The 20,590-nt window shown below is 43.1% G+C and overlaps 1 protein-coding gene across 1 annotated transcript in view; it reads right to left on the bottom strand.

Annotated features, from left to right (window-relative positions):
- Positions 1-20,590, bottom strand: part of ints13 (integrator complex subunit 13) — a 72,004-nt gene that overhangs the window by 6,366 nt on the left and 45,048 nt on the right. The window contains exons 11-15 of the mRNA XM_078235254.1: positions 20,147-20,236; positions 8,985-9,163; positions 6,432-6,602; positions 2,483-2,637; positions 612-842 (exon numbers count right to left, since the gene is read on the bottom strand). Coding sequence (XP_078091380.1) covers positions 612-842; positions 2,483-2,637; positions 6,432-6,602; positions 8,985-9,163; positions 20,147-20,236 — 826 coding nt within the window. The remainder of the gene's footprint in view (positions 1-611; positions 843-2,482; positions 2,638-6,431; positions 6,603-8,984; positions 9,164-20,146; positions 20,237-20,590) is intronic.

Raw genomic sequence — 20,590 nt, 5'->3', positions numbered from 1 at the left:
CTTGGCAGCTGAGGGCATGGGCACCAATAGATGTGAATTTTAAAATCGAGGCAAGGCAGAGGAAACAGTCTTTGTCTTCAGCACTCAAAAACAGGATTAAGCTCTTCCAATCAGCATCACTCCACAAGAGATCTCTCCATCAGCTAACAGATGAGATATTTTGACACTGTCAGCAGGACATCTTAGTTCCAGCTTGTAGTGTCCCTAAAGTATCATAACCCATTCTTCTCCAAGGAGCAGCCAGCTTGAGCCCTCATGGGAGTGGCTTTGTCAGTCAGTGCTGAACTATGGGCAGCCCTACTATGTCCCCACTTTGTCCTGTGCATGTGAAGTCTCCATTCCCAGCCTGTAACACTGCTTACTGGCTCCAGGGAGGTGCTCAATTGCCAATTTGCTCCCTTTAATTGATGCAGTTGGTTGAAGCAAGGAAGGACATCCTACCTGGAGACTGATTTGGCAGGCATAAAATGGAAGCTTTTTTTAAACAAAACCAAAAGGGCGTCTGTTAAAGATTAATTTCCTTCAGTGCCCCTCCCATCCTTTCCTCCTCCGCTTGGCAAGGGAACAGTTAATTATCAATGACCTCTCCATTTTAACAATAGTGTACTCACCGCTCAGAATCTTGCCAGGATTTCTCTGGCTCGTAATCTTTCACTACTTTTTCAGATTTATCTTCTTTATCTTCTCTCTTCCTCCGGCTCTTTTTGCGCTCCTCTTCTTCAGGCGGTTTGCTCCGGCAAGCCAGCAGACATTCCAGCACACGTTGGTGCTTCTCGGAATTGTTTAGGTGGGCCCTGACCAAGGTTTCCAGCTCATTCCACATTATTCGGTACTGTTCATCTCTACAAAGGAAAGAATTAGAAGCACACACCATTGTTACTGGCCAAAAGTTTTAAAAAAAACAACTGCTGCCATTTAATCTTGGCAGAGTGGTGTGACCCATTATCAGTGCATTTTTACCTTCTGGTTGAACATATGTAACCCTGCGCAGACCGTACATACACCGCCTTTTACCAGCTCTGATGTTGAGAGATGCTGCTGAATGTGTAATCCATGTCCAAAGGTATAGCACATTTATAACTTATCCAAGCACTACATACTTGTATAACACTTCAGGGATCGTATAATGACAGTGCAAATCACAATCAGAACGACTGGGGTTGATGGGCTAACTGCCCCACCAATTGCACCCAGAAACTGGGTTGTTGATTAGTTTGTATTATGTAACTAACTGCCATTCACTGAATTTTGCTAGAGAAATAATTCTGCTTTTAATCGGGAGATTGCTTTAGAGCGCAGAAACTCTGCTGTAAAATAGACACTGTTTGCGGCAAGTCCTGCCCCACCTCCAACTCACTGGCCTCAACTACTGCCAATACTGTACTAACTGATACCTCAAAGATAATTAAAGTATATATCTGTATTTGTTTTAAAACACAACAATCAATAAATAAGAGAATTTTAGAGATTCAAATAGTAGTAGCATGAAAGCTTAAAGTCATTGGAGCACTGAGCTCTGGTATGGAGGTCCATCGAGATGGACATGCTCAAAATTCCCAAAGATAACTGAGCCGATAAAATCAGAATCAACCAAGCTGGAGTGAATTGTAGATTATTCACATTCTTAAAAAAAGATAGCAGACAAAAGCCAAAAGAAAATTCCACAACAGAATAAGTTTATGTTTTTACTGATCAGTGTCACAAGTAGGCTTACATTACACACTGCAATGAAGATACTGTGAAAATCCTCTCTAGTCGCCACACTCCGGCACCTGTTCGGGTACACTGAGGGAGAATTTACCATACCCAATGCACCAAATCAACACGTCATTCGGACTGTGGAAGGAAACCGGAGCACCCGGAGGAAACCCTCGCAGATACGGAGAGAATGTACAGACTCCATACAGGCAGTGACCCCAAGCCGAGAATTGAACCCGGGTCCCTGGCACTGTGAGGTAGCAGTGCTAACCACTGTGCCTCCCATCAGTAGCAACAAAGTAAAATAAAGAGAACATAACTGCAAATGCCTGGGACAAGATGTACAAATGTTGGTATAGGAGGAACAGAGCTTTCTCAGGACAGGTGGCATGCACAAAGTATGGATGATACAGGTATCAGCTGTGTGATTGAAAATATTAACAACTTGTAATGATTTAATGCCAATAATGTAATATGACATTCCAAGGCACTTCACAGGAGCATCTTAAAAAATATTACAGTTACTAAAGGCAGAATTAAGGCAACAATCAAAAGCTTTGTCAAAGAGGTGGGTTTTAAGAAGCATCTTAAAGGAAGTCAGCAGAGAGATGTGAAGGTTTAGGGAGGGAACCCCAGAGTTGCCCAGGCAGCTGAACACAAGTTCCTTCCGAGCAATGGGACAAGTGCCAGATTCACTGCTGGACACATGTACATCAAAACTCCGACAGATTGCAGGAATTCTGTATTGAGTAATTAAAAGGGTTCTTAAAGAAAACTTTTTTACCTTTTGGATCCTTTGCCTCTGGTGCCAACTGTTGAAATGGGCAAGTGATCATTTTTTCTCTCCATATCTACTAGGTTGTAGATCGTTTTTTGACAGCTTAGGACGTCGTCATCAGTTAGGCTCTCCTTCACAATGAGACTAGCTAAAGGAACAACCTGGGTGTCAAATAAAACAGGGAGAGGGAGTGAGTAAACTGAACAACTAGGCATCTGACAGCTCTGGACATACCGGAGAGGTAAAAGCTGCAAGCATAGTTTCCTTTACCCCCCACAACTTTTCAACTTACTTTAGCCTGGAATCCACGGTGGATCATGCTGCTGTACAAAAGGTGGGACCGTTTAACAAAACAGAAAAGCACTGAATGGGTTAGAAATTGAAACAAGTCCATGTTGGTCCAGGCTGTCTTTAATACATTTCAACAGCTGATTTCTTGTGCAATAATAGTGAAATGGATGCTGCCAACGGCACGCAAGTTAACCATTCCTAATTCCAGCCCTTTCTCCAGGGCCTTAGTACAAAATTTAAGCAGACTTTCTATTGAAGGACTAAGAGTGCATTGCATTGTCAATGGTACTGATCTTAACCAAGGCCTTGTTCAGCCTCTTCCGGTGGATTGGACTCATGTTAGAATTCAATTGGATTACTTAAAGAGGAGGGAATTCTCCCAGCATTCCTCCAACCACCTCAGAAACACCAACTGCTCATGCATCTCATCACTATCGTTTTGAGAAATTTAACAGAACACCATGTAACTACAAGCCCACCTACCTTCTTGAACAGTAATACATCTTGTATTCAAACATAAATAAACACACTACTTTTTCCCCACACCCCCACTGCAGAGAGGTTAAGAGACACCTGCCACATCATTTTCAGCTTATGAAAAGTAGAATTGCCGGAGGTCTAATGTGCTCCTATGTCTTTCATTTAAATATAAAACTGCACCAGTTCTGTAGAGATATTTACAGTAAGAAGTTTAACAACACCAGGTTCAAGTCCAACAGGTTTATTTGGTAGCAAAAGCCACACAAGCTTTCGGAGCTGCAAGCCCCGGGGCTTGCAGCTCCGAAAGCTTGTGTGGCTTTTGCTACCAAATAAACCTGTTGGACTTGAACCTGGTGTTGTTAAACTTCTTACTGTGTTTACCCCAGTCCAACGCCGGCATCTCCACATCACGGGATATTTACAGTCATGAACAACAACCATGGCCACAACAGAAATTACCCCACAACATATTTACTAACAAAACTGCTCAAATCAGTCACAGAATACAGCAATTCCTCAATTAACATCCTAATTATGTTCTCTAAAATCACAACTTTAAGTGAAATGACTAAGTGAATCACAGGTTCCCGTAGGAATCAGTTAAAGCTGGAGTCAAGTCTTTCGGACAAGGTTCACCCGGAAAAAACAACATAAACATTGAAATGCTGCACCATACATGCACAGTACTGTGTATTCACTGCTGAAATAACCTAGAAAATACAATCATTCTTTATATTGAACAATTTAGAGTATGAATTTAAATTAAGGCCAAATGATATTTCTGCCACCCAAAATAATCTTACTAACACCTGTAGGGACTTTCACAGAGAACATTTGTTCTTCTTCTATCCTCGACTGCTCAGGGAGACGAGAGATGAAATTGCTGGGCCTCTGACGGAAATCTTTGTCGCTTCTTTGGACACGGGTGAGGTCCCTGAGGATTGGAGGATAGCGAATGTGGTCCCGTTGTTTAAGAAGGGTAGCAGGGATAACCCAGGAAATTATAGGCTGGTGAGCTTGACGTCCGTGGTAGGGAAGTTGTTGGAGAGGATTCTTAGAGACAGGATGTATGTGCATTTAGAAAGGAACAATCTCATTCGTGACAGACAGCATGGTTTTGTAAGAGGGAGGTCGTGCCTTACAAATTTGGTGGAGTTTTTTGAGGAAGTGACAAAAACGGTTGATGAAGGAAGGGCTGTGGATGTCGTCTATATGGATTTCAGTAAGGCATTTGACAAAGTCCCACATGACAGACTGGTTAAGAAGGTTAAGGCTCATGGGATACAAGGAGAAGTGGCTAGATGGGTGGAGAACTGGCTTGGCCATAGGCGACAGAGGGTAGTGGTCGAAGGGTCTTTTTCCGGCTGGAGGTCTGTGACCAGTGGTGTTCCGCAGGGCTCTGTACTAGGACCTCTGCTATTTGTGATATATATAAATGATTTGGAAGAAGGTGTAACTGGTGTAATCAGCAAGTTTGCGGATGACACGAAGATGGCTGGACTTGCCGATAGCGAAGAGCATTGTCGGGCAATACAGCAGGATATAGATAGGCTGGAAAATTGGGCGGAGAGGTGGCAGATGGAGTTTAATCCGGATAAATGCGAAGTGATGCATTTTGGAAGAAATAATGTAGGGAGGAGTTATACAATAAATGGCAGAGTCATCAGGAGTATAGAAACACAGAGGGACCTAGGTGTGCAAGTCCACAAATCCTTGAAGGTGGCAACACAGGTGGAGAAAGTGGTGAAGAAGGCATATGGTATGCTTGCCTTTATAGGATGGGGTATAGAGTATAAAAGCTGCAGTCTGATGATGCAGCTGTATAGAACGCTGGTTGGGCCACATTTGGAGTACTGCGTCCAGTTCTGGTCGCCGCACTACCAGAAGGACGTGGAGGCGTGAGAGAGAGTGCAGAGAAGGTTTACCAGGATGTTGCCTGGTATGGAGGGTCTTAGCTATGAGGAGAGATTGGGTAAACTGGGGTTGTTCTCCCTGGAAAGACGGAGAATGAGGGGAGATCTAATAGAGGTGTACAAGATTATGAAGGGTATAGATAGGGTGAACAGTGGGAAGCTTTTTCCCAGATCAGAAGTGACGTTCACGAGGGGTCACGGGCTCAAGGTGAGAGGGGCAAAGTATAACTCAGATATTAGAGGGATGTTTTTTACACAGAGGGTGGTGGGGGCCTGGAATGCGCTGCCAAGTAGGGTGGTGGAGGCAGACACGCTGACATCGTTTAAGACTTACCTGGATAGTCACATGAGCGGCCTGGGAATGGAGGGATACAAACGATTGGTCTAGTTGGACCAAGGAGCGGCACAGGTTTGGAGGGCCGAAGGGCCTGTTTCCTGTGCTGTACTGTTCTTTGTTCACAGACATTTAATTTGCCAAGTGAAGCAATGGTAGGGGATATGCAGGTCTATGAACAGAGATTCAAATGTCTCATCATTCTCCTCATTCCCTGTTTAAGAAAGTATAGTTACCCCAGGCCAAGACACTCAAACTACTGACTCAACAATGGATCGTACCTCTTGAAATAAAATGGAATTCTCCCTAAATAACTTGCTGTTGAAACAAATCTTACCTTAGTTAAAATGTCAAAACTCTCTTCATTGGGTATATTTGAGCAGGATAATCTCTTCTGTGAAATAAGGAGGTCCCCCCCCCCCCATTCTCCTATTCCTGCCCTGACTCTCTCAAAATATCATTCCTGCCATTTGTGTAGTCAGGTGATCATCAATGCCCACATGCAAACAACATTATAATGAACTTTAAAGGGCCATTCACGCCCTTATTGTCTCTGTGACATTTAACACAAAATACTGCTCAAATCAGAGTGGAGAAATGACTCTATATTGCAAGGAAATGCTCTTAGCCTGGTGAACGTTTGACTACCTTAGCTTCTAATAGGTGGAAGGTAGTTTTATGACATACTGTTCACAATGAAGGATGGCAAAAGACTAATTTTCTTTCTGAAGTTATGGGCTGTATTTACTTAAAGATCACGTGCTGAAATTGTAAATATTAGACCACAACCAAAAATGTTAAATAGCACTGTCCCTCCATGCCTTGAAAGGTGTACGGTAAACATGGTGGACATTAATCCCATCACCCGAGGATGAACTCCCATCTACAGGCTCAACTTGAGAAAGTTACATATGAATCAATAATTAAGTTTTCTTACGGCCTGCATGTTGAAGATTGTAGTTTGAGATATAATCATTGGCCAGTAACGTGTATGTCTCTCAAGCTGGGACTTCGCTCTCTCCAATGGTAGTTCCATACTTGCATCCATCATGTATCCCCTTTCTGCTACTGGCGTCAAACGGTTCTCTCTCATAAACTCACCAAAGTCCTAACAAAACAAAAAGGAACAGAACTATGAATCTTGAACACTGGTTGTGATACAGGCCCAAACTACGTTTTGTGGTACACCTCCTTGAACTGATAAATTCTAATTTTAAGTGAAGTAATTATGGCACCTGATTCTTAACGCAAGAGGGGAGGATAGGCAGGTATCAAATTTTACCGAGACTGACAATTGCTTCTGCTTAAATAATTCGAAACAGTAATATTAAAAGCCTAGTGAGAGCATTTAATTTGCCAATTGAGGATGTGAAATAGCAATAATAAACTGATCTATCCGTTTTCTCCTTGTGCATATTATACTGCACATTTCTTAGACAAAGTAGTTGTTTGGTAGTACAGAACTGGAGTGTTGCTGAAAAAAGACATTTTTAACTTGCACACATTAGCACGAACACAAGAATACCAATGTCAGTGGAAGCAAAAACTTTATACTGTATGAGAACAGAGCTCTGACTGGTTGCCAAGTGGACTCTGACTGGTAGAGGCATTGTCATGGAGAATGCCCCAGTGACTGACAATCAACTGCCAAGCCCTCTCATCTCATGCAGTATAAACTGGTCTTTCCCCATCATTAGTATTCTTGCAATTGACCTGATGAGTGCAAGATGAAAAGCTTTGCCAATATTTTTTTTTTTCAGAATTATCTTGCTCAAAATCCAAAATCTGACAAAGAATGAGTGCCGAATGAATGGATCAATTGTTAACATTAAGGTGTAACAGAGCCAAGTCAGGAGTTCCAAGTCCAATTCTAGTTTTGTGTCAAGTCAGCTGAGTAACAAAGGGGCTTAACAATTGGCCACACGGTCCCCAAGCTAAAGGGAGAAAAAAATCAGTCAGGGTTCCAATTCCTTGACAATTCTCACTGAAAAGGTCTAGTGATTAGGTAAAGAGAGGAATGAGTGGGAACGGAATCAAATATCCTACTGAAGCATAATGTCTGAGCTCACATAAGAATGGCTTTTGGCCAAGGCACCAAAAAGTGCCCACGTAGCTATACCCCCACCAGAGTCTGCGCTTCAGTACAGGAAGAGCAAACATGACCATTCCTCCTTTCAGAAGTTAGCAAAAGTACTTTAATACAACATAGGATATGCTTTAGAGGAAGAAGGTGGCAATGTCACTGGACTAGTAATCCAGAGCCCCAGGCTAAGATCAGAAGATACAGGTTCAAATTTCACTAAGGCAGCTGGTGGAATTTAAATTCAGTAATGGTGACCATGAAACTATCATTTGATTGTTGTAAAAACCCATCTGATTCACTAAAGTCCTTTAGGGAAGGAAATCTGCTGTCCTTACCCGGTATGGCCTACATGTGACTCCAGATCCACAGTAATGTGGTTGACTTGTATAACTGCTCTCTGAAGTGGCCCAGCAAGCCACTCTGTTCAGGGGCAATTAGGGATGGACAACAATTGCTGTCCAGTGACATCCACATCCCATGAAATAAGAAATAAAAAACATCAGGGCTAATCTGATCTTTTAATTTCCAAAGAGGATCAGAGATGCATTTTCTAGTCCATCACCTACATAATTACACAGTTTAATGCATAAAGCATCGCAACTGTGCAGAAAGAGGCCTTTTGGCCCATTGAGCCTGCACCAACAATAATTCCACCCAGGCCGTATCTCTGTAACCCTGCTAAACCCCTAAGGGTCAATTTAGCATAGCCAATCAAGCTAATCTGCACATCTTTGGAGTGTGGGAGGAAACCGGAGGAAATCCACGCAGACACGGGAAGAATGTGCAAACTCCACACAGACAATAATCCGAGGCCGGAATTGAACCTGGGTCCCTGGCGCTGTGAGGCAGCAGTATTAACCACTGTGCCACCTAGATGAACCTGTAGGACATTTTACCGTGCATCATTTTGGTAGGTCTGCAGGCACCTGTGTAAAGCTGTCCAATTAAAAACATGACTCTGGTTTGAATGGAACCTCAGGTTGTCACTGTGCAGTCACACTCAAAAATACAGAATCAAATGATTCGGCATCAATTTTCCAAACAGCTAACGTAACTACAGCACAAAGTATCGTCTTCAATTGCAGTATTTCTCAATGTGCCATGAGAGAATTCCTTATAGGATTCAAAGCTCTGACAAAAACCATCAAATCAATCAATCAATGCTGGACTAGAATTTGTTTACAAGATACAGGTAGTCAGCTTCAAAGCTGGAAAGTTGAGGTTTTTTATTAGTAGCACTAAATGCTATTTTTGTGAATTAGTATGCATTTATTTAAACATTGGCTTTCTAGTTGTACATTGCTAATTTAGATTTTAAGCAGGCAGTCCACACTGTCACTAACATTTGACATCAGGACATGAAAGCAAATCAATTATAAATATATATATTTTTGCAAAGTGACTAACCGTAATCCTGTAATCAGTAACCCTTCCTCCACACCCTTCACTAATCGATGGGGGGTCCTCCAGAATGGAGCGAACACTGCTTAAAACATGCAGGAAAATCTCACCACCGTGGCTGCAAAGCATGTGACTAATCACTTTGGAACCTGACTTACGAGGCTGTTCCAACAAAACTGATCGACCTGATGTATACAAAAGGACATAAACATCATTTTTTTTTGTTGCAAATTGAACGTTAGTTTCCTACATTGCTACATCACAACTCTGACCCCATTTTAAAAGTACTTCACTGGCTGTCTTGCACTTTGGAACACACTGAGCTTTTAAAAGGTGCAATAGAAATGCAGCTGTTTCTTTTCCGCAAGAGTGCAAGTAGGCCAGGCTGAAGTTGGTTCACAAAGAAGCAGACTATAGGCTGAGGAGATTGCGCAGGCAGCTGATGTTGCAATAAACTTGTGTCACACGTTGCACAAGTGGTGCTATATGTGCAATGCAGAAGAACCTACAGTTTCAGATAAGAATTGACATCAGCTTGACTTATCTAGTGATTAATGTTAATCATACAGATAAGAATTGACTTGAATCCCGGAGCTGGCCTCAACTTGAACTGAGGTACCTCAGAAACAAAACAAGAACACACAAGAAACACACTGCTTTGTTATCGGCAGAAACAGGGGTTTACCAATAAATTATGGAAAAAAAACAATCGCTTGCACCTGTGGCTTTTAAGGCCAGTCTTATTGCAACGTTAATGTATCTGTTCTGAAGAATGTGCAATTCATTATTTCCTCCTCTTCAATGCACAGATGCAAACAATAAGTCCACTGCAGATTGAGGGAGGAATTGGAAAGAAAAATCACAACCAACACTGGATACTAGAAATAAAAGCAAAGTATCTGATTATTTTAATTAAACAGGAGATAAAGGACCGAAGGAACTTCAAAAATAAATGAGGCAATATTAAATAAACACATTTATGAGCAGCCAAATACAATAACCAAACAATTGAAGTCATAATTCAATTAGAATTATAGATGGTTCTCTTTTTTTATTATTCATTCGTGGGACATGGGCATTGATGGGTGGCCAGCATTTATTACCCACCCCCTCATGGTCCCTTGGAGGGCATTTGAGAGACAACCATCTCTGGAGTTGCATGTAGGCCAGACCAGGTAAGGACAGGAGATTTCCTTCCCTAAAGGACATTAGTGACCCAGATGGGATTTTCCAACAATTGACAATGGTTTCATGGTCATCAGTAGATTCTTAATTCCAGATTTTTTTTTTTACTGAATTCAAATTCCACCATCTGCAGTGACGGGATTCGAACCCGGGTCCCTAGGACATTAGCTGAGTCTCTGGATTAATAGTCTAGCGATAATACCACTAGGCCATCATCTCCCTGCGATGGCATCAGAGACAGCATCAGCTGACATCAGAGATTGAAAAACTAAATGCAGAAGATAAACAGACAACATTAAACTGAATGCCAAAACATTTTACAAGCTTAAAGAGTACAAGTGGTTAGCTAGGGAAAAGGTTGGGCCTATTAGGGACCAAAAGGGAAACCTTCATGTGGGGGCAGAGCACATGGTGCAGTGTTAAATAAGATACTGTGCATCTGTCTTGCCAGAGGAAGTAAATGATGTGAATTTGATACTGACAGAGGACAGACAAGTATGGACAGGACCATAAAGCAGAGAGAAGACTGACTAAAAAGGTTAGCATTGCTGAAAGTTATCTAGCCCTGAAAGAATGGACCTAACTCACTGAAAGAAGCAAAAGTAGAAGCAGCAAAAGAGTTAGGTGGCACAATGGTTAGCACTGCTGCCCCACAGCACCAAGGACCCGGGTTTGATTCCCGGCCTGGGTCACTTTACAAAGAAAAAAGAACAAAGAACAATACAGCACAGGAACAGGCCCTTCGGCCCTCCAAGCCCGTGCCGCTCCCTGGTCCAAACTAGACCATTCTTTTGTATCCCTCCATTCCCACTCCGTTCATGTGGCTGTCTAGATAAGTCTTAAACGTTCCCAGTGTGTCCGCCTCCACCACCTTGCCTGGCAGCGCATTCCAGGCCCCCACCACCCTCTGTGTAAAATATGTCCTTCTGATATCTGTGTTAAACCTCCCCCCCTTCACCTTGAACCTATGACCCCTCGTGAACGTCACCACCGACCTGGGGAAAAGATTCCCACCGTTCACCCTATCTATGCCTTTCATAATTTTATACACCTCTATTAAGTCTCCCCTCATCCTCCGTCTTTCCAGGGAGAACAACCCCAGTTTACCCAATCTCTCCTCATAACTAAGACCCTCCATACCAGGCAACATCCTACCTCCTCTGTACTCTCTCCAAAGCCTCCACGTCCTTCTGGTAAGTGTGGCGACCAGAACTGGACGCAGTATTCCAAATGCGGCCGAACCAACGTTCTATACATCTGCAACATCAGACCCCAACTTTTATACTCTATGCCCCGTCCTATAAAGGCAAGCATGCCATATGCCTTCTTCACCACCTTCTCCACCTGTGACGTCACCTTCAAGGATCTGTGGATTTGCACACCCAGGTCCCTCTGTGTCTCTACACCCTTTATGGTTCTGCCATTTATCGTATAGCTTTTCCCTACATTATTTCTACCAAAATGCATCACTTCGCATTTATCGGGATTGAACTCCATCTGCCATTTCTTTGCCCAAATTTCCAGCCTATCTATATCCTTCTGTACCTTCTGACAATGCTCCTCACTATCTGCAAGTCCTGCCAATTTTGTGTCGTCCGCAAACTTACTGATCACCCCAGTTACACCTTCTTCCAGATCATTTATATAAATCACAAATAGCAGAGGTCCCAATACAGAGCCCTGCGGAACACCACTAGTCACAGGCCTCCAGCCGGAAAAAGACCCTTCCACTACCACCCACTTTGTGTGTGGAGTTTGTACATTCTCCCGTGTCTGCGTGGGTTTCCTCCGGATACTCCGGTTTCCTCCCTCGGTCCAAAGATGTGCAGGTTAGGCTATGCTACAATTGCCCCTTAGTGTCAGGGGGATTAGTAGAGTAAATCTGTGGGGTGACAGGGATAGGGACTGGGTGGGATTGTGGTCGGTGCACACTCGATGGGCCAAATGGCCTCCTTCCGCACTGTAAGGATACTATAATTCTATGATACAATCTTTCAGTTATTGGATACAGGAATAGTGCCAGAGGACTGGAGGATTGCTACTAATTGCTATTATTCAAAAGAGTGGATGGAATCAACCAGGAAACTGCTGGCCAGTCAGCATAAGCATGGCAATTGGAAACTATTTATCAGGTACAAAATAAACTTCCTTTGAAAAGTAAGGGAGAACCAGCATGGATTTGTTAAAGGCAAATCACAACTCGTTAAAGTGACTGAAACTTTAATAGGCATCAGAAAAGGAACACATTATGCACTTGTAGAAAGACGAACAATGCTGCACATTACCAAGCAGTGTCCCCTCTACAGACTAAGTGGCAGACTAGTCACCTTCAAGGAGGCTATCGCTTAGCTTTGGGGATTTGCAATCACCAATTTTCTTTTCTTTCGTGGGATGTGGGCATTGACGGCAAGGCCAGCATTTATTGTACATCCCTAGTTGCCCTTTAACAGAGCAGTTTGCTAGGACATTTCAGGGGGGCAATTAAGAATCAACCACATGGTGTGGCAAGATCACAGAGTAACTGAAGTTCCAATGGTACATCCTAAATATTTATTTAAAACAGCTGTGGTTCTGAAGTCACTTGCAGGTCAGGCCAGACTAAGTAGGAATGACAGTTTTCATGCCCTAAAGAGCAGTAGTGAATCAGATGGGCTTTTAAATAATAAATAAAAGAGAAGGTTAATCAAGCAACGGCAGATGTTGCTGCTCATGAAAGGCATTGGTCAAAATATCACATAGGAGGCTGGTTAGGATGGAATTTAGTTTTTTTTTATTTTATTCATTCGTGGGACATGGGCATCGCTGGCTGGCCAGCATTTATTGCCCATCCCTAGTTGCCCTTGAGAAGGTGGTGGTGAGCTGCCTTCTTGAATCGCTGCAGTCCATGTGCTAATGGGTTGACCCACAATGCCGTTAGGGAGGGAATTCAAGGATTTTGACCCAACAACTGCAAAGCAACGGCGATATTGTCACAAGTAGGCTTACATTAACACTGCAATGAAGTTACTGTGAAAAACCTCTAGTCGCCACACTCTGGTGCCTGTTTGGGCACAGGGGCGATTTAGCATGGCTAATTCACCTAACCTGCACAACTTTCGGACTGTGGGAGGAAACCAGAGCACCCGGAGGAAATACACGCAGACACGGGGGAACGTGCAGAAGCCACACAGACAGTGACCCAAGCCGGGAATCTCCAGATTACTACTTGGGAAATATGCTAATTGGCAGAGAGATCGAGAAAGTAATTGTGCAGCTAGAAGACCCCAAACTATGGGGTCGCAGAATGAGATTTTGGGATTGAGATTTCTGAAGCAGTAACGGCTGCCATGGAGGTGGGACTCATTTCGATTGAGGCCCGATTGTTGCTGTTGCAAAGAAAAATGGCCTGTAAAAGGGTAGGCATTCAATATTTTAGTAGAAAGCCTATTTCCTCAATTAACCAGATCACCTTGCATCAAGATCATAATGCATTATCAGGAGGCCAAGTCCAAACACATTAATAATCTGCAACCTTTTTATTAATCAATGACCTGTTGCATCAATAATATGGATCCTGTTATATTAGTCAAGAGTTCTAATAACCAGGATCCAAGTACATTAATTACATTTGAGAACTAAACTCCTTGTCACTCATTCAACAGCTGAAGTCCCATACATTCCCCGCCCCAACCATCTGCTCAACAACTCATACCCTACTGCACCCATCAAATATTCACTCGCGAATCACAATGCCTGGGGTGTTAAAATAGGATCACACTGGAAAATGTTTGGGAAGAACTAAACTAGTATGATGGGGCTTTTTTTACCCTTTTCGCAGGATACTTGTACCGGGACTGGGACATGGAGGAGATAAAAGGTGAAATTTTCTGACTTTTTTCTCCAAGTGCTGATTCGTAGCAGTGTTGCCATGGAGAATGCACCAGGGAAATGTTAGCTGCCAAGATTACTTAAGCATGCTAGAAGCTTTGTGCCTTCTTCAACTAAACAAAAGTTGGGGAGCAGCCATTGCCTGGTTCATTCCCCATAGCAATGCCTTGGCCAGAGTCAACTGCCTGCTTTGAATTTAAACAAAAGCTTGGCAGCTAACTGTTCCCTGATGCATTCTCTATGGCAAAGCCTCGACAAATCAGAGTCCACTTACCAACCAATCACCACTCCCTTATGCAGTATAAATTGCTGTTCCCTTTAGAATTGGTATTCTTGTGAATTTGTCCTGATGAGTGCAAGGCAAAAAGCTTTGACAGATGTCTCTATTTTTTCTTATCTTTAGGGTAAAAGTAAAGATCCGAGTTTGAAAAGTGGTATATTAACGTAGGCAATCACTAAGATCCTTTGTTTAAATTTTCTCCTTCTTGACACCACTGACAAGGCAATGCAATAGCTTTTGTTCCCAGACTTTCCAGAGCCAGCATTAATGCTCCTTCTCAACGTTCTGGACATGGGAGGCCATCACTCATTCGGGATAAGCCAAGCAATGCTAGTTTTATTCACCTGGAAAGCTTAGTCAAGTTTAACTTGGATAACACTACTAAGTGTCCCTTTCAATTAAAAATAATTGAGAATCGTGCAATAGTCACACAACGTTGTGAAATTGATCTCACAAATGTTGCTTCTAACTCCCTGTTCAACTCTGGAACATTTCAAAATGACTGAGGCACACACAGATTCAGATTCTTGGAACAAACACCCGGGTCCAAAGAATAGCCAAAACCAGTAGGCCAAGGTTGTCAAAGTTACAAGTTTAGAGATGACGCATGAGCTACAATATTTGGGTATGATCAGGAATGACCGAAAGAAAGCCAACTTTATTTAAAAGTCAGAAAAGACGTGCTGGTTAGGTGCATTGGCCATGCTAAATTCTCCCTCAGTGTACCCGAGGCGCTGAAGTGTGGCGACTAGGAGATTTTCACAGCAACTTCATTGCAGTGTTAATGTAAGCCTACTTATGACAAATAAATAAAATGAAAGGAGCAAAATAACCTTGTTTGTGTCAAATAGTAAAGATTTGCTCATTCATCATTGAGGTGACAAGTATTCCTAAGTTGGATTACTGCAATGTGTCATGTTTATTATTCAGACATTGGAACGGATGAGCAACAGGACCTTAGTTTGTGAAATTAAATGAGATTGTGATTTAACAGCCAAGAAAGAGGGAGGGTGGTTTAGACAGTATCTGTGAAACGAAACACAATTATCATTTCTCTTGACAGGTTCTGGTGAAAGGTCACAGGCCTGGAGCATTAACTCCGTTTCGCTCCACAGATGCTGCCACAACCTGAGTATTGGTAGCATTTTCTGTTTTTATTTCAGCGCCCGCACTATTCTGCTTTTCAAAGGGAGAGTGGGCTTTGGAACATTCTGGGGGCGATTCTCCCAGACGTGCTGCGCTGCTCGAGCAGCACAACAGGCTGAGAGACACATCAGCGGAGGCTGTTTCATGGCTTCCCGCTGAACGTCAAGGCCTCCGCAAGTCTCCAGCACGAAGATTTCCAGTGTAATCGGCGCGAAGCTGATTACAATATGGAAATTGGCAATTGCATTTGATTAGTGGGCCTGAGACTGAAGTCTCCGGGCCCATTAGCATCTCACCCGCAACCACCCACACTCTGCCGGGAGTGGTTCACTCCAGCGGGATTTACTTCTACTCCCCACCAACAGGGAACAGGCGGCCATACCCTGCCGGAGGGGAGAGAGGCCATGGAGGAAGGTCAGAGGTAACAGTGTCCAAGGGGCACATTGGCACTGCCCACAGGGGTGATCGGGGGGGGGGGGGGGGGGGGGGGGCTGTCGCTCTGCATTGGGATCGCTGGCAGGAGGGAGGGAAGAGGGCGATCCAGGTGGCGGGGTGGCAGGAAGGGAGACATCAGGGCTGGTCCGGGAGGCCAGCGATCGGAAGGCTAGCAATGCGGGGCCACTGAGCATGCGTCGATCTCCACTCTGACAGATCAGCACACGCGCAGTGGCCCACTCAGCACTATGCTGCCAACCTCTCGGGTGGGAATAGGCCCTGCCTCCAGATTTCCAGATTGAATCCCACTGGGGCACTCTGTGATGCACAGAGTGTTGGAGATTTATTCTGGAAATCATTTTAAAAAGTGGGATTTACTCCCATTCTCCCGCACATTGGAAACTTAGAATTTTTTTGGGAGAATCCCGGCTTCTCACTTTAGGTGGTTTTTTAGTTGAGCAATTGTTAAACCAAGGTTCAAGTGTTAAAGAACTCCAGTCAGATATAGGCAAATGTTTTATGCATATCACCAATATGCATGTGTTACAACAAAGGGCAAAGTTGGCACAGGATGCACCTGTGTATGTACAGACACATGCAAGATTAGATTAGATCTGTTAGCAAACAAAGCAGGAAGCGGAAGGAATACCAAATGACAGCTTTTAACAGAGACCAAATCAAACTGCGAGGTATGATTATACCATGCAGAGTACCTGTTAATGGACTGAGACCTGAGGTTAACAGTGACCATTCATTAAAGAAGTGTAAGGTGCCTATCAGGACAAAATTATTTTATGCTGTACTGGCCAGACCATCAAGAACTAATTGAAAACGGACGGACTTACATTTTCATAGCATCATTTACAACCCCAAGATGTCCCAAAGTGCTTTATGGTCAATGAAGTACTTTTGAAGTGCCGCCAGTTGTAATGTAGGAAACATGGCAGCCAATTTGCACACAGCAAACTCTGACACACAACAGTAGCACAAACAGCTCATTTATCTTTAAGTGGTGTTTCTGGGGAGAACTCCCCTAATCATCGTCAAAATAGTACCACAGGATCATATCATAGAATCCCTACTGAGCATAATGAGGCAACTCAGCCCATCGAGTCTGCACCGACTCTGACAGAACATCTTATCCAGGCCCGCCCACTGCCCTAGCCCCATAATCCCACATATTTACTCCACTAATCCCCCTAACCTACACATCTTTGGACACTAAACGGCAATTTAGCATGATCAATCCACGTAAACTGCACATTTTTGGAGTGTGGGAGGAAACCGGAGCATCTGGAGGAAACCCACGCAGACACAGGGAGAACGTGCAAACTCTACACAGACAGTGACCCGAGGCCGGAATCGAACCTGGGTCCCTGACGCTGAGGCGCAGCAGTGCTAACAACTGTGCCACCGTACCGCCCTCTTATGGTCATCTAAAAGGGCAGACCTCTCAGTGAAAAGTCTGTCAGTGTAGCACACCACAGTACTGTAGTGGAGTGTCAGCTTGGATTTTATGTTCATGTCTGTGGAAGAGAATGTTAACCCACAACCTTCTGACTCAGAGCAACAGTGCTACCCACTGAACCACAGCCAACACAAAGGTCCCATATATCCATCCTGGTCAAGCTGACAATCAGCAGTATTAATATTTAGCTCCAGACAGCACACTTGAAGAATGTCAAGGCTCTATGTAGGGAGTGCAGTGCAACCAGAAAGATATCTAACTTTGGAGCTTTGGGTCATTCTTTCTCAAGAGAACTGCAGACTAAGAGCATAAGTAAAGGCCAGGATTAAGCCGTATGGCTACTCAAACCTGCTCCGCCATTCAATCAAATCATGGCTAAACTGTACCTCAAACCCCATTTGCCCAACTAACTCCATACCCCTTTTGGCAAAGAGTTACGGGTGTCCGCTCCCCTTTGCTCACTAATTTAGTTCTGGAATGATGCAGGTCTAATTTTAACATTATGAGCCCCACCAGAGGCAATAGTTTCACTCCCATCAAACCCCTTTATCATTGGAAGCAGATCATCCCTCAATACTCTATACTGTTGGGCAGCTTTGCCTGGAGGAGAAAGAAAAGACAATCTATCCATTACTGTGTGTGCAAAGTTTGATTAATTGGTTCTATCTCCTTTTCACTCTTGAATGAAATCCCATCTCCACAAGCAAACTAATGAATTCTACCACAAAGAACAGGATTGGAGGGAAAAGGAGTTGGGATTTTCACTTTCAAAAAGATTATGTCTGATCTGATGGGTTCTCAACTCCACTTTCCTACCTTGTGGATCGAAAGTCTGTCTAACTCAGCTTTGAATTTATTCAATGACCCAGCCTGTAATGCTCTCTGTGAAAAAGAGTTCCAACGATTAACAGCTCCCGGGGAAGAAATTCCTCCTCAGCTCGGTGTTAAATGGGAGACCCCTTATTCTGAAACCTTGCTCCCCTTTGTTCGCGATTCCCCCATGAGGGAAAACATCCTTTCAGTGACTAACCCTGTCAAACCCCCTCAGAATCTTATATCTTCCAATAAGATCACCTCTAACTTACAAAGAAAAGCTCAAAAGACTAATGTTCATTGGATAATAAATAATAGGGAGACAGGATACAGGTTCTGATGAAGGGGATGTTTTCTCTCTTTTCAGACACTGAAGTAAATGAGAGTGATTCTGCTTTTAACCTGAACGCATAGCTTGGCTCCTGTCCAAAGAAATGCAGTGACGTTAAGATACCATCACACTCATGAGAGCGTCTAGAAGTTACTGAACCAATTGCCAGGAGTGGGTTTCACAATCTGGCATGATATCACCTCCCCTGCAGCATCCGTATTACATTTAGAACTTAAACACCAAGTTTTCTGATTGTATCAACAGCAAACCACTCATTTAAAATGGATTGCATCCGCATTCCAATTGGGAAATCTCAATAAAGGTAGGCTTCATGAACAACAAACATGCAAGAAGGATATAAGTAGCAGGGCGCTGCTCTGGGAACAATGGCTGTACTAAGCCAACTACAGATACAAATGCATACATTAATGTCCCACTTAATTAGTCATTAAATATGGTAAGCTTCAACCCTTTAGCCAATTAAGGTCTTGTCACAAGAACCGTTTTGCACAGAAGTATTTTAAATTATACTTGGCAAATCACAATATCACCAAGGCAATTCTGAGGATGAAAGGGGCTTTCATAGAATCCCTACAGTGCAGAAAGAGGCCATTTGGCCCATCGAACCTGTACTGACTCTCCAGCGGAGCATCTTACCCAGGGCACCCCACTGTAACCCCATGCATTTACCCTGCTAATTCCTGTAACCTACACATCTTTGGACATTAAGAGTCAATTTAGCATGGCCAATCCACCTAACCCATACATCTTTGGAGTGTAGGAGGAAGCAGGAGCACCCGGAGGAAACTCACACAGACACGGGGAGAACATGCAAACTCCACAGAGACAGTGACCCAAGCAGGGAATTGAACCCAGGTCCCTGGCACTGTGAAGCAGCAGAATGTGACAATGGCCTGGATTTTGCAGTCAGTGGTAAAGCAAGGATGAAGAGAGTTGTCCACAAAGATCGAGCAAACCCTGTGACAGGAGTTTCCCCTTTTCCTGCAGCAGTTTAAATCTGACAGCAAATGAAGGGCAAAAGCAATGATGACAGCTAACAGGTGGGCAACCAAACTGAAATATTTACACAGAACAAACTGGAAAGTTAAAACTACTTAAAATTCAGTGCTTTTAATTTACACTTTCAGGTAGAGAATTAAATGTATAACTGCTAAAATAGTAAAAGTAAAAATAAGCATATTTCTAGGTGGAATTTTAAACTACTGTGGAGAACTTTGACATCCCACAAAGATAAAATCAGCCTTCCAGGGCCAGAGAAGCACTTCATAGTTATCAAGTTAGTATACCATTAAAACCCATTTGCACCTCATTCAACACTACTCAACTTTTTCCAGGGTTTTCATAGTGAGGTGAACAGTGTTAGAGTAAAAGCTCTTATCAATTCATGATTATAAAGGAGACAGCAATCTGTGGGAACCTCTACAGCACGCTCTTATGGACTCACTGACATCAACTTCTGATTTTCACTTAATTCTGCAGGAATTTTGATGGCAAACGTTGACATTGCCACAGCAAAATCCAAATCATCCTATTTATCATGCAACATACTGCATAATACTGTGGCTTTGCCAGGATACTTCCACAAAGACACTTCAGCTACCAAATATAGCAAACTTACTCACCATTCAGTAAGAAGTTTGTTAGGCAAGAGGAAGGTCTACTGTTTACATCTACCGGTGATATTCTGTAAGCTCCTGTGCAATAGTGCAACTCTGAAAATAAATATTTTATATTACAGTAATGTTAACTCATATAAAACAGGATTAATAAATGAAAGCAATCATTCTGAACTCTTGTTCAGAAGTAACATGATGCACCCTCTCATTGAGCCTTTGCATTCAGCCTTTTCAGGTAAAACATGCTTAATACAGTCAAGAAGAAAATAAATTGAATACAGGAGTTGGGACGTCTTGTTGAAGTTGTACAAGACATTGGTAAGGCCACACTTGGAATACTGAGTGCAATTCTGGTCACCCTATTATAGAAAGGATATTATTAAACTAGAAAGAGTGCAGAAAAGATTTACTAGGATGCTACCGGGACTTGATGGATTGAGTTATAAGGAG

Source organism: Mustelus asterias, chromosome 19 (assembly GCF_964213995.1).
Source record: "Mustelus asterias chromosome 19, sMusAst1.hap1.1, whole genome shotgun sequence".
NCBI lineage: Eukaryota > Metazoa > Chordata > Chondrichthyes > Carcharhiniformes > Triakidae > Mustelus > Mustelus asterias.
The sequence above is the reverse complement of the archived record's forward strand: the minus strand, read 5'-3'. Positions and strand labels throughout refer to the sequence as shown.